The following is an 11,824-nucleotide window of genomic DNA, read 5'->3' as shown; positions in this document are numbered from 1 at the left end:
GCTACAATTAAAAGATGCAAAAGCTTATATAGAAATTTCTGTTCTTGTTTCTGCTGATATAAACAAGATCAGTGGAGTTAGGTTTCTATCCATACAAACACATCCCTTGGCCCTATTCACTTGCTGGTCTGGTACCCTTCCATGCTAAAACTGCAAATTAGACTCTGACGCTTACTACTTTTTTCCAACTAGTTTACACCAGGCTTATAATTTGGTGTATTATATCATATCTCCACCGTACTCAACATCTTCTACACTTACTTGTGCACCATCAAGGGCTTTAACGCTAACTGCTTCTAAACCTTCCTGTTGCTGTATTCTACTGGCACCATTGATCATGTCATCTAATGATCATGTCATCTAATCCTCACACATCAAACAAAGAAACACTTGATATCCTGCATGAAGTAATATACAAGTAGAAATATGATTTCACAAGGCATGACTCTAGTCGAAGACAGGAATTTGTTTCCAGGGCAATACTGGTTTTCAGCAGATGCTCAAGTCTTTTGTAAGGCAATTGCATATCAGCACAAAACTGAAACTTTTCCTTATGTAGAACATCACAGAGTTTTTCTGCCAGGAAAGAGACCATGGAAATTCCTGCCTCGCTAATATCCACTGGGATAAAAGAACAATTACCAGTTGATGCATGACACAGACAAGCTGAAAATATTTGCCTGTATACTTGACGTTTCTCCTACTGAAATCAGTTTGCATGGTTGCAGCCTTCAAGAAACTTAGAAAAAAGAACTTGGAAATAATACAGATTAATAACGAAATCTCCCCATATAATACAATCAAAACACATTTTAGTGCTCACATTTTTGGTGACTTCTTGTAACATTAAAATGGCAATATCCCACTCAAGAATACACTAAGGGAGGCATTAAGTACACAGTTTCCTTCCAGTTAAGTAAGATGTATACAATATTAGCTTTGAGTTTTTTTGCACTTGATTCTTAGTGAGCCAGGTCTTTTAGAAAAAATGGCAGAAATCTAGCTGTATGGAGACATCATTATTTATGTAAAGTCCCACTCAAGAGCGTGTGAGGGTGAGGGCAGGTGAGAGGGACTGTGGGTGGTGAAAGCAAGGATGGCAACCTCCAGATCCCAGTCTGAGCTTGACAGGAAGGGGCGGTCCAGGAATCAGAAGTGGGCTGTGTTCTAGGAGACTGAAAACTAGGTTACTGTTACTCTAGCACTGAAACCCACAGTTGCCTTTAATGTACCATCATTGGCAGATACGATGCCAGAGTCCATCTTCCAGATGGGTACCTTTTACACCAGTATGAGTTGCCTCTCTAAAAAACCCACAAGAATCTACCCACAGACTGCTGCTACACAAATAATTAGGAAGGAAAGGCAAAATACATAGTTACCTTTGTCAGTATTACTGCAAACATCTAGTACTTGCCATTATGCGAGTTATATTTATTAGTAATACTGCAGGTATCTAACACTTGCCATTAGAAAACTAAAAGAATTAGTCCATTGCTGAAATTTTACCTTGCATTCTTGAATGTTCTATAAGGGACATATGCAGATAGGTTTGGTGTCTGTCTTGTTAACAAGAGATCTGAGGAAACTAAGTGCAAACAATTTTCTTGGCCTCACTAACACTGTAGACTTCTCTCTAGTTACCAGCGCACCATGAGTCATAAACAAATTTTGCTGCTACTGTATCTTCAACTGCCATCCCTGAAAGAGAATTGAAGTCACCTTCAAACAGTTCTTCAGCTGTACAAATAATCTAGCTTCAAAAGGGAACAGAAAGACTCAGGAAATTATCTAATTGAACAAGAATAGGAATCATTCCCCATCCCAAACACCTACAGCATTACATTCAAAGTTTATAGCTATCATGGTATGCGATATGGAGCTAATGTGACAGTATGAATCCAATTTTCAGTGTTCATATTGCAACTTCAGCTTTCAGACATGTTATGCAGTTCAGAGTGTGGTAACCCACTATGATTCCCACTTTTCCCAAACATCAACACCAACCCCACAGTACACTGTCACATTGTCTGTAGGTCAGACAGGCTCCATGGGCACAACAATTAAGGACTGGGTTGGAGCTGTATTAACAAATGCTACAGTCATGTGTTCAATGACTATGAAGTAGAAAATGTACTACTTCTTATTGTTTGTTTGCTTTCCAATCACTTTTAATTACATCAGTCCTGCTAGATAAGAGGGAAATAGAAAAGGAAAAATGTAAATCACATTCTAGTTTTTTAGGACAGTGCACTGCCATAGCAGCTTTGAAGATGATGAGCAGCTTTCCCACACATGGGGGCCCTAATAAATAATAGAGCATTGTTTTCTGTCAGACTTGTACACAGAAGGGGTTGTCCTTACCCAGTGATTTAAACACTGTTGTTTTCTCAGGCAGGGCTGGTTTTGTACCCTTCACTACCTCTCCCAGCTCAGCAAAAATCTCTGCCTGTGAAGAGAAATACATATTTATACAAAAGCATACATTCAGAGACAAACTTTTTTCTGAGTCACTTCAAAAGAAGTAACTCCTTCAGTTCTGCTACCGCAGAACAAATTCCTTTCCATGGTGAAGAAGATCAGTATTCAGATAAATACTGAAATTATGCAGAAATCAGGAGAATGGTTTTCAGACAGGAGCAGCTGGCAGACTATCCTCAGCAGGGGTTTTTATTTTTCACAGAAGATAGATTGTTGCTTATCCAACAAAACACACAGGATTCCACATAGTTTACCATACCTGGACATCTTATGTTAAACATCAGAAATGGAAGTCATGTTTGTTCTACCAAAAGCATTAAAAAAGAGAAATAAAACTTCATTAAACCTAAGAGAGTCCCTGCTATCAAATTTCTTCAGGTCATAGAATCATAGAATAGTTAGGGTTGGAAAGGACCTTAAGATCATCTCGTTCCACCCCCCCCTGCCATGGGGGAGGACACCTCACACTAAACTATGTCACCCAAGGCTCTGTCCAACAGGGATGGAGCATTCACAACTTCCCTGAGCAACCCATTCCAGTGCCTCACCACCCTTACAGTAAAGAATTTCCTCCTTATATGCAATCTAAACTTCCCTGTTTAAGTTTTAACCCGTTACCCTTGTCCTATCACTACAGTCCCTAATGAAGAGTCCATCCTCGGCATCCCTATAGCCCCCCCTTCAGATACTGGAAGGCTGCTATGAGGTATTCACGCAGCCTTCCCTTCTCCAGGCTGAACAGCCCCAACTTTCTCAGCCTGCCTTCATACGGGAGGTGCTCCAGTCCCCTGATCATCCTCATGGCCCTCCTCTGGACTTGTTCCAGCAGTTCCATGTCCTTTTTATGTTGAGGACACCAGAATTGCACACAATACTCCAGGTGAGGTCTCACGAGAGCAGAGTAAAGGGGCAGAATCACCTCCTTAGTTTGATCACTAACTGCCTGCTTGGCTTCTGTCATCCATTCTCTAAAGGCCTGATGTGAGTCATCACTGACATCTCATGGGAAGAAAGTCAGATTTTAATAAACAGATCTGAAAAATATTGAACATAAACACCAAACATTGCAGGAAATTTTGGGCTTTCAAAAATACATTGTTATTGTACACAAAGTCCAATGCTGAACACGTGGTACTTTAATATGGTATCATGTAATGGTTGATACAGAACTTGCATTGCTTTGGCATTGACATACAGAAGTCTCAGCCTGAAACCAGTTTTTCTTTCAGTTTGTGCCTCGAAAGTATTAACAACTCTATCTAATGCTCTAAAGAGTTTTAGTGCAGCACATCATCAATACCAATTCATTTTGAACACAAGCCAATTGCCAACAAAAAGAAAGTCTTACCCCTGATAATATAACATCTCCTGATTCTGTAAGAGCAGCATCTCTGGAATCCACAAACAGAACAGAATTCTTCATCAGTTCATCATCCAGTTCTCTCCAGTCTGGTCTGCTTGCTCCAACAGCTAAGACAACAAAACTGATGAACTCAGGAGGAACGTTTAAAACACATTTAAACAACATTTTGTCCAAGAAAATGTGTGAAATAACAACAGACATTATTGTGGAAATGTAATACAGTCTGATGTTAGCACTGCAGACATGCTGATTGATAAAACAACAAGAAAAAATATGATATCCCTGAGCAACTGGGAAAAGGCCTAGATTTCTCTCAACCTGGTCTCAGCTGTAATGCTGACATATATACGGCCTGTTTCTGTAAGGTGTTAACCCCTTATATTTCTAGTGATATCAACAAAGGATGACATTGTGTCAAACCCTACAAACTACAGCTCATTAAGATGTACAGCATCCTGGATTTTGGTCATGCAGATGCTGCTCCAACTAAAGCTTGTATTTCCTATAAGCACAGCTAGAACAACCAGAATCAACTAATCATCTAATTTCAACCTGCTGAGGCATTAGACTGCAACTCTTCAGTAAGCAGAGGTGAGATTCTTTACTGCCACTGTTTCCACCTCTTTTGTACACTGATCAAACTGCTCCTTCCAGATAATGCTGACCAAGAAGGGGAAGCAGCACTGCTTAGCCATTCATCACTTCATCATTCCATAGCTACACAAAAAAAATATAAGGATATGTGTAACCATGCATAGGTATGAAACAAACAAGCCTTTGCTAGCAGCTTTGAAAAATTACACCAGCGATTAGGAGCGACAATTACTCTCTTCTGCTTACAGAGGCCCCTTTAGAATAAACTTGGACTGTTTGGTAAGGCAAGATAATCTTAAGAGTTATACAAACAACTGTTCTGCAGACAAATAGTAACCTGTTTCTGTGACTGTTAAATTAACAGGTTTCTGTTGCTTTTTATTTTTAAAGAGAGCTAATTAGCATCTAATACAGCACCTCTAAAAACATTCAATATCTGATTTGTCAGCAGACTCTGGGTAGTTGAGACACAAGAAAGTAATCTCCCTTTATCTCTATTACCCTTCTCTTCCATCAGATCATTACCAAGTGATTTTTACAGCCATTTGATTCAGATTGGGTTTGTTATGTGCCTATACAGAAAAATAAAATTTGAAGAATCCCTTCATTATCCTGAATGGATGACAATCAAAGTATTGTGCAACAAAGGCTCGCACAAGCAGACAGAGTTCAGTGTTACAAATTTGGATTTTTAAACCTATAATCTTCTATTATTCCCCTGTAACGTTACAAGCAGTAGAAATTGAGCAGATTATGGATTTTCACTTACCTGGAGAAACTGAAAACAAATCAAGGAGCTAAACTTTTTAAATACAGCAAGACCACTATCAACTTCTTGTCTAAAAAACCCAAACCCACCCAGCTATACCGTAGTTAAATGGTTTTTAATAATGTCTGTTATGGAATAACAAATTCCATGTTGCCTGAATGCCTCCTCAAACAGCACAAATGTCACAACAGAGGAAAAAAAAAAGAAAGCAAAGAAAGGAGAGGGGGTCTTTGTGCATGCATTGCCTGAGTGACTGTAAACCTTAATGGATTTTGCTTTTACTTCTGGCTTCCTTTTCATGACATAACATGGACAACACTCAATGACAAAGGACTAAATTGAGTTTGAAAAATTAGTAGGATGCTGCTGGAATGTGGGACATTGCTTTACATTGTTCCCTCTGACAAGTTTCTTTTGTCTTATTACCATACTATTTGGAAAGTGCACAGGGTCATCTCAACCAGGCCTGCAATTAAAAGAACATGGGCATGTCCAGAGACTCAAAACAAGTGTGGCAACATCACTGCAAGGCAGGGAAAAGTAAGCCCCCAAACCCTCATGATAATTAGTGGTTAAATGATGAAGTTCTTAACTCACTTATTGCCTCTTTTTAACTCAAGTAAAAAAAAAAGTAAATCAGTGTGATCAGCCCCAAAAGGAACAAACAGAGGAGCTTAGAAAACTGGTTGAGAATATGAGTTTCCAGGGAAACATTACAATAAGCAGGAATCCCTTTGGAAATAACATGTTTGTATGGATTATTTAAATGGAGAGCAAAGTCAGCATCAAATGACAACATGGTGTCAAAGATGATGCATCACTGGGAAAAAAGCATACCCCATGCTCTAGCAAACATCCAGTGCTGGAATACGCTGGAGTTGTGACTCCAGACAAGCAGGAAAGCAGGCCTGGGAAAAGTGGTCCTTGCCAAAAGGGAAAGTCAAAATGGAAAGCACATTCATTCTGAGAAGCTTTTGAACAGTTCATGATGGTATCCTTCAGATGATGAGAACATAGCATACCATTGATATGGGCACCTGGTTTTACCCAATCTCCAAATAAAATCGGTGTTGTTGCCATAGTGACTGTTACAATTACATCAGCCCCAGTAACTGCCTCCTGAGCAGAAGAGCAGACCTGCACTGGACCATTAACTGAATTAGCAAACTTCACCGCCTTCTCTTTGGTGCGATTCCATATTCTGACCTTCAAGGAAAAAAGAAACAAACAGATTAGCTTACAGAACTCCTCCTTGCTGAAACAGGTTATTTTCAGTTGATTGTTACACATATCCTAAAGGTGGGGTTTTCTTCCCCTTTACTGTTCTCATAGAATCATTTATGTTGGAAAAGACCTTTAAGGTTTAGTCCAACTATCAACAGAGCACTGCACCATACAAGTGACAGTTTCAGGTGTGTGTGCCTACATTTGAGTGACTGGTTAGTGATGCCAGAATAACAGCTCCTTGTAGAACTGTATTTATAAAATACAAAGATTTCCAACAAACATATTAAGGAAAAAAAACCAAACCAAACCACAGAAAGCTTATCCAGTAGGATTTTATCAGACAAAGACAAGAAGCCATCTGAAACAACTTTGTTTCCAACCATTTCCTTTCACCCTGCTTTTTTAAAGGCCAACATTTGAGCAAGAAATTTTACAGCTTTTCAGAGTATTCTTGGGTTCTGTAGAAAAAGAATCAAAATATGATTAATCTCTTAACTTCTGTGGTGGGTTGACTTTGGTTGACCACCAGATGCCCACCAAGCTGCTTTATTGTTTCCCACCTCAGCAGGACACCAAGGAGAAGAAAATTAGACAGCAAAACTTGTGGGTCAAGATAAAGGTGGTTTAATAAAGGAAAAGCAAAGGAAAACAAAAGATTTATTTTCTACTTCCCATCAGCAGGCAATGTCCAGCTACTTCATGGAAAGTAAGACTTCAGGATGCATAGTGGTTGCTCCAGAAGACAAATGTCTGAGTAACAAATTCCTCCCTCCTCTCCACTTCCCTTTCTCTCAGCTTTTATTGACAGACATCAAATGGTATGGAATATACATTTGGTCAGTTTGGCTCAGCTGTCCTGGCTCTGTACTCTTGCCCCCTACCAGTGTACTGGTAAGGGGGAATGTTGGAGAGTGCAAGCACTACTCAGCAGTAGACAAAACACTGGTGTGTTATCAACACCTGTCTAGCTACCAACACAAAGCACAGCACTATGAGGGCTGCTACGGAAAAATAACTTCATCTCAGCCAGACTCAACAAAACTTCATTGGCTGTATTCTATTTATATAAAGTGCTCCTGAAACATAATAGAAATAAATGTACCCTGTTAAGACATGGTCATTACCTCTTTAAATGTGAAGAGTTCTGTGAAAATATCATAATGGCTGTATGCTTGAACACCAGCTCCCAAAATGCACAGCACTTCTGCAAAAGGTGGCATTAACAGCTAAAGAGGATCAAATACAAAAAAAAAATTATGTAAGACAGTATATTATCAGATATCAAATATATATCAAAATGCCACAGAAGCAGCATCCTTAGTCCTTTTATCTTCAAAAGTCTGTACACAAATGCTAATATTGATTCATATTAACAGAAAACAGTATTAAGTTACCACTATATATTATTTTTTTTGTTTAACTGCAAAATCTGTTGTCAATAGCACCAATGTAATTTTGATTTAATTCTAGGTTTGAATTGTCTGACTCTTGAAATTCAGACTTAACATGCAACAACATAAGCCAATGCTAATTTTGCAACCTTGGCATGCTCCAGTATTACTACAACACACTATACCTATGTGACTAATTCAGTGTAAAAACATAATGCTGGTGTTCTGTGCTGGCTGAAAACAGGGTTTACGATACCAAAAGCTATTAGTACTGAAAGTGGTAGCTGTGTAGGTAAACTGATCCTGGTAGCCCCACACTAAACCACCTTTTTCAATTCACTGAAGCCATAAATCATCTCTCAATCACATTTTGGCGTTGCAAGAGCTGTAATATGCATGCACCAAGCATTGTAAAAAGAGAGATGGTTCTGAAGAATGAGTAATAAAATTCAGTTCTGCAGCTGGTTTTGGTTTTCTGGTTTAGCTCTTGCCTGTGATTCACCAGTACTTGGCAACAGGGAAGAGAGGGCTGCTGGAGTCCAGGCCTAAGCTATCATTGTGTTTTGTTTATGCATTTGCTGTGGCCACTCACTTTTGTATAAAAAGCTTTGGAATTGTCTAGGCTCTCAACCCTTATTCTGCTGCAAATAAATTGAAAAAAAAAAAATCTCATTGATCCTTTTTTTTTTTTTAATGTTCCTTTCAAAGACTCTAGAGCACTGATTTCAAAGGTTTATTGCATAAAAGCATGGGTCTTTGAGAAGCAAATGCCATAAAAAGGAGAAGATGACAACTATGAGCTAAACTCAAACACTCCCGAAAATCTCCCAAAACAGACAACAACAAAGGATCTGCTCTTAAAGCTCCTTCAGCAGCCAAGCTCCTTTGAGGGCAGCAGAGCCTTGCCTGTGTTAAAAACTGTCAGAACTGCCCAAGTACAGAACAGCCGAGATGAATGAGGACCTATAACCTCCTGCCCAAGGAAACCATTGTAAATTGTTCTAGCCCTTGGTTCAGGGGAAGCTCTCTGGGACAGGTTCTTCAATTTTATGTCAGTTTGGCTCTACTGCCATGGATAGAGTCACACTGGCATGAATATTGCCACTAAAAAAGTGGTGAGATCAGCCTTCATTCTGACACAAAGCAGATGGGTAAAAAACAAGTATTTTTCAGCCCTGGCTCTCTTTATAATGCCTCATTCTTTGAGGTGAAAACTAAAACCCTCCTGTGCAATGGATAGTGACTTGCTCTCACCCCATATTACCAGCCCAAACAAGTACAGCTTCAAAAAGGAATTTTTTGAACAGCCTCACTATTTCCAACTGAAATTGAAATTATGTAAAGCAACATACAGCAAGATAGACCTCACCTGTCTTCAGACACTGAAGTTTATGACTGTAATCAGGGATAGTCATCTGGACATCTTCCAGTGACTAAAGAGAAAGTGAGAAAGACAGCCACCTCTGGACAAGTCATCCATCTATCCTGGGCATCACTATTTTAAGAGGACCTATACTGCATCCTGGAAATGTGGTCTTTTCCTCTTTCTTCAGGTCCAGTGCAACCTACCTGTCCTAGCCGAACAGCAGGAAGCATACACCTAAACAAAACTGAATTTATCACCACAGCTACAACCTAAAGCCATAAAGGAGCATGTTAAGACCAGCACAAAAATCAAGAAAATTACAAAGGAGGGCAGCTTCATAAATTCCCAGGGAAGAGTGCAGAACAAGCCACAAAAACACAGCTCAGATTCCTTCTCCACTCACAGTGTTAAAGCCATACACAACTCACTCAAAACAGAAAACTCCAATTTTAAGTTTTCCCTAAAGGTACATATGCTATGATAAATCCAATTTGTATTTGATGAAAATTCACACACACAATGAAAGTCATTTACATCACTCCTTCTAGTTATTTTATATATAACACCACTAAATCTGTCTCAATTTAGCAACTGGAAGACATACCTTGGTAGCAATTGCAGAAACTGCAGCTGTTCGTTTTGCTGTTATGACACTACCATCCAGCACCTTAAAAAAAATAAAATAAAAAAAGAGTTCAAACACACTGAAATGAACACTGAAAATAAGAGTAAATACCAAACATTTTCATCCACTTTGTTAATTATGTGATATTACAGGGCACAGATAAAAAACATAGAAGTTGGTAGTTACAGTTACAGCAACCAGAAACCACATAAATTCACATTTGAAAACAGGTCACAACTGAGCCGTCCCCAACTCACACGACTCTTCATGCACTGCACTTCCCTGGCCCTCCAACGCAGGGAACAGATTAATACAATTGCAGTACTCTGCACTCCAGTGAGACCAGTGCAACTGGTTCATGAGCCTGCATTTTCTTGGTCTGCATAAAGGGATGACAGGGAACCACAAAATTCCTTTAATACGTACCACACACAGTGGGGCACTCCTGCCTCAATATGCATTAGCTACTATGTACAAATGAATTCTAGGACTTAAACTAACACAGTTTTGGAATAAAAACCCAATACAGTTTTCTTGACCAGTTTTGGTTCTTTAATAATAATTTTGACTAAATTGTAATGCAAATGGTCAACAGTCTTAAAAAAATTCTTAAATTATTTAAGCAAAGAAAAAGAAACAACTCAAACTGAATATTATTCCTTGCGATGACAATAACTCTCTTGTGATTTAGACTTAACACGATTCAAGATCAATTCTTTATTCAGTAAGGTTTAGGTTTCTTTCTCCTTTTCAAATGCAAGGAAACTTTTCCTGATCATGCCTCTCTTCCAATCATCCTGTGAGCCATCAGATTCCCTTCAAATCATAGGCAGCAGTAAACAGAATACAGTTCAACAGGTATAAAAGAATAAGGCTTTAGGCTAAATCCTCATTTGGCACAAACAAATTTTCATTTACAATTAAGGAAAACTCAGGCCAATTTACATCAAGTGCAGCTTCTAAGAATCGGAAGGAAGAACCTACAGGGCATTAACACAGAATAACTCGGAAGTATCCGTGAAACTCACAGCTTTTAAAGAACCATTTCTTGGGTCAAATAAGAGGACGGTCGCTTGGTGAGAAGGGACAGAGGAATCCTTCTTGTGCTCGTAAAAAGTCACCAACTTGGTTGTCAGAGCATCATCAGCAGCACTGTAAGCAGGCATGACTCCTAGGAACCTTGGGAGAGATTCACCCGTATTACTTACATACCTACAGACACCGGCGCAATTAACATCTTGCAGTTAATCAGTAACTCGGTACCAAAGTTGTTCTACGCGGTCCCTTCCCCACCGCAAGCCCGGCTCCCTCCGTTCTCGCTCCGGAAGGGCCGCACAGAGCATCCCCCCGCTGTCCTGTCCCACCCCGGGCTCTGCCAGACCACCCCTCACAGCTCCCACCCTGGTGCCAGGCAGGTGGCCCCGCAGCCCGCCTCACCCGCCGTGCCGGTGTACCGGCACCACAGTGCGCACGGGCTGCGCGACGCCCCCCACAGCGCCGGACGAGAAGTTGGCCAAGGCGGCCTCCAGCCCGGGGAGCAGGAGGCTAGCGCGTTGCAGGTACTTCTCCACCTCCTCAGCGCCGATGAACACGGGCGGAGCAGACCCCATAGCGAGCACCGAACCGACACTACAAGACCGCGCACAACCAGTCGCCGAGCTCCGCCGCTATGTACTCGGCGGGGGACCCGCCCCCGTCCCCGGCAGCACCGCCCAGCGCCCTCCGCCTCTCCGCGCCGCGCTGCCCTCACGGGCACGGCGGGAATCGCCGCTCAGAACCGCTGAGGGCCGCTCCGCAGTGCGATGCGCGCTCCTGACCCGCGCCCCCCCAGGCACCGCCGGTCTCCACCCCTGGTCAGACACCGCTGCGGGGCATGCGACTGCCCACACCGCCGCGAAGGGTCCGGCCGCAGCTCATTTACGGTTCACCACAACGCGGGGCCACCACGGGGACCCCGAGGGCTGGGACAGCCCCGCTGAGCGGGAGGCGGCGGCACTCTGCGCATGCA

At 41.2% G+C, this 11,824-nt stretch overlaps 1 protein-coding gene across 1 annotated transcript; it reads right to left on the bottom strand.

Annotated features, from left to right (window-relative positions):
* Nucleotides 1-1,372: 1,372 nt before the first annotated feature.
* Nucleotides 1,373-11,506, bottom strand: CRYM (crystallin mu). The gene is made up of 8 exons (XM_062634456.1): nucleotides 11,254-11,506; nucleotides 10,845-10,995; nucleotides 9,796-9,858; nucleotides 7,559-7,660; nucleotides 6,230-6,413; nucleotides 3,830-3,951; nucleotides 2,365-2,449; nucleotides 1,373-1,701 (listed from the first exon to the last, which is right to left on the bottom strand). Exons 1-8 carry the CDS (start codon nucleotides 11,424-11,426, stop codon nucleotides 1,637-1,639), a joined length of 945 nt encoding a protein of 314 aa, XP_062490440.1. The 5' UTR covers nucleotides 11,427-11,506; the 3' UTR covers nucleotides 1,373-1,636.
* Nucleotides 11,507-11,824: the final 318 nt, after the last annotated feature.

Source organism: Pezoporus occidentalis, unplaced genomic scaffold (assembly GCF_034315485.1).
Source record: "Pezoporus occidentalis ecotype Australia unplaced genomic scaffold, CSIRO_AGI_Poc_V1 ctg113, whole genome shotgun sequence".
Taxonomy (NCBI): Eukaryota; Metazoa; Chordata; class Aves; order Psittaciformes; family Psittacidae; genus Pezoporus; species Pezoporus occidentalis.
Note: the sequence above shows the minus strand (reverse complement) of the source record. Positions and strands in the feature narration are given on the sequence as shown.

Coding starts and splice junctions, on each gene's coding strand:
- CRYM (XM_062634456.1), bottom strand. CDS start 11,426: ATGGGGTCTGCTCCGCCCGTGTTCATCGGCGCTGAGGAGGTGGAGAAG. Junction 3,952..6,229: donor ACCAGGTGCCCATATCAATG/GTATGCTATGTT, acceptor TTGTTGTCTTAG/CTGTTGGAGCAAGCAGACCA. Junction 1,702..2,364: donor AACAGTGTTTAAATCACTGG/GTAAGGACAACC, acceptor ATTCTCTTTCAG/GGATGGCAGTTGAAGATACA.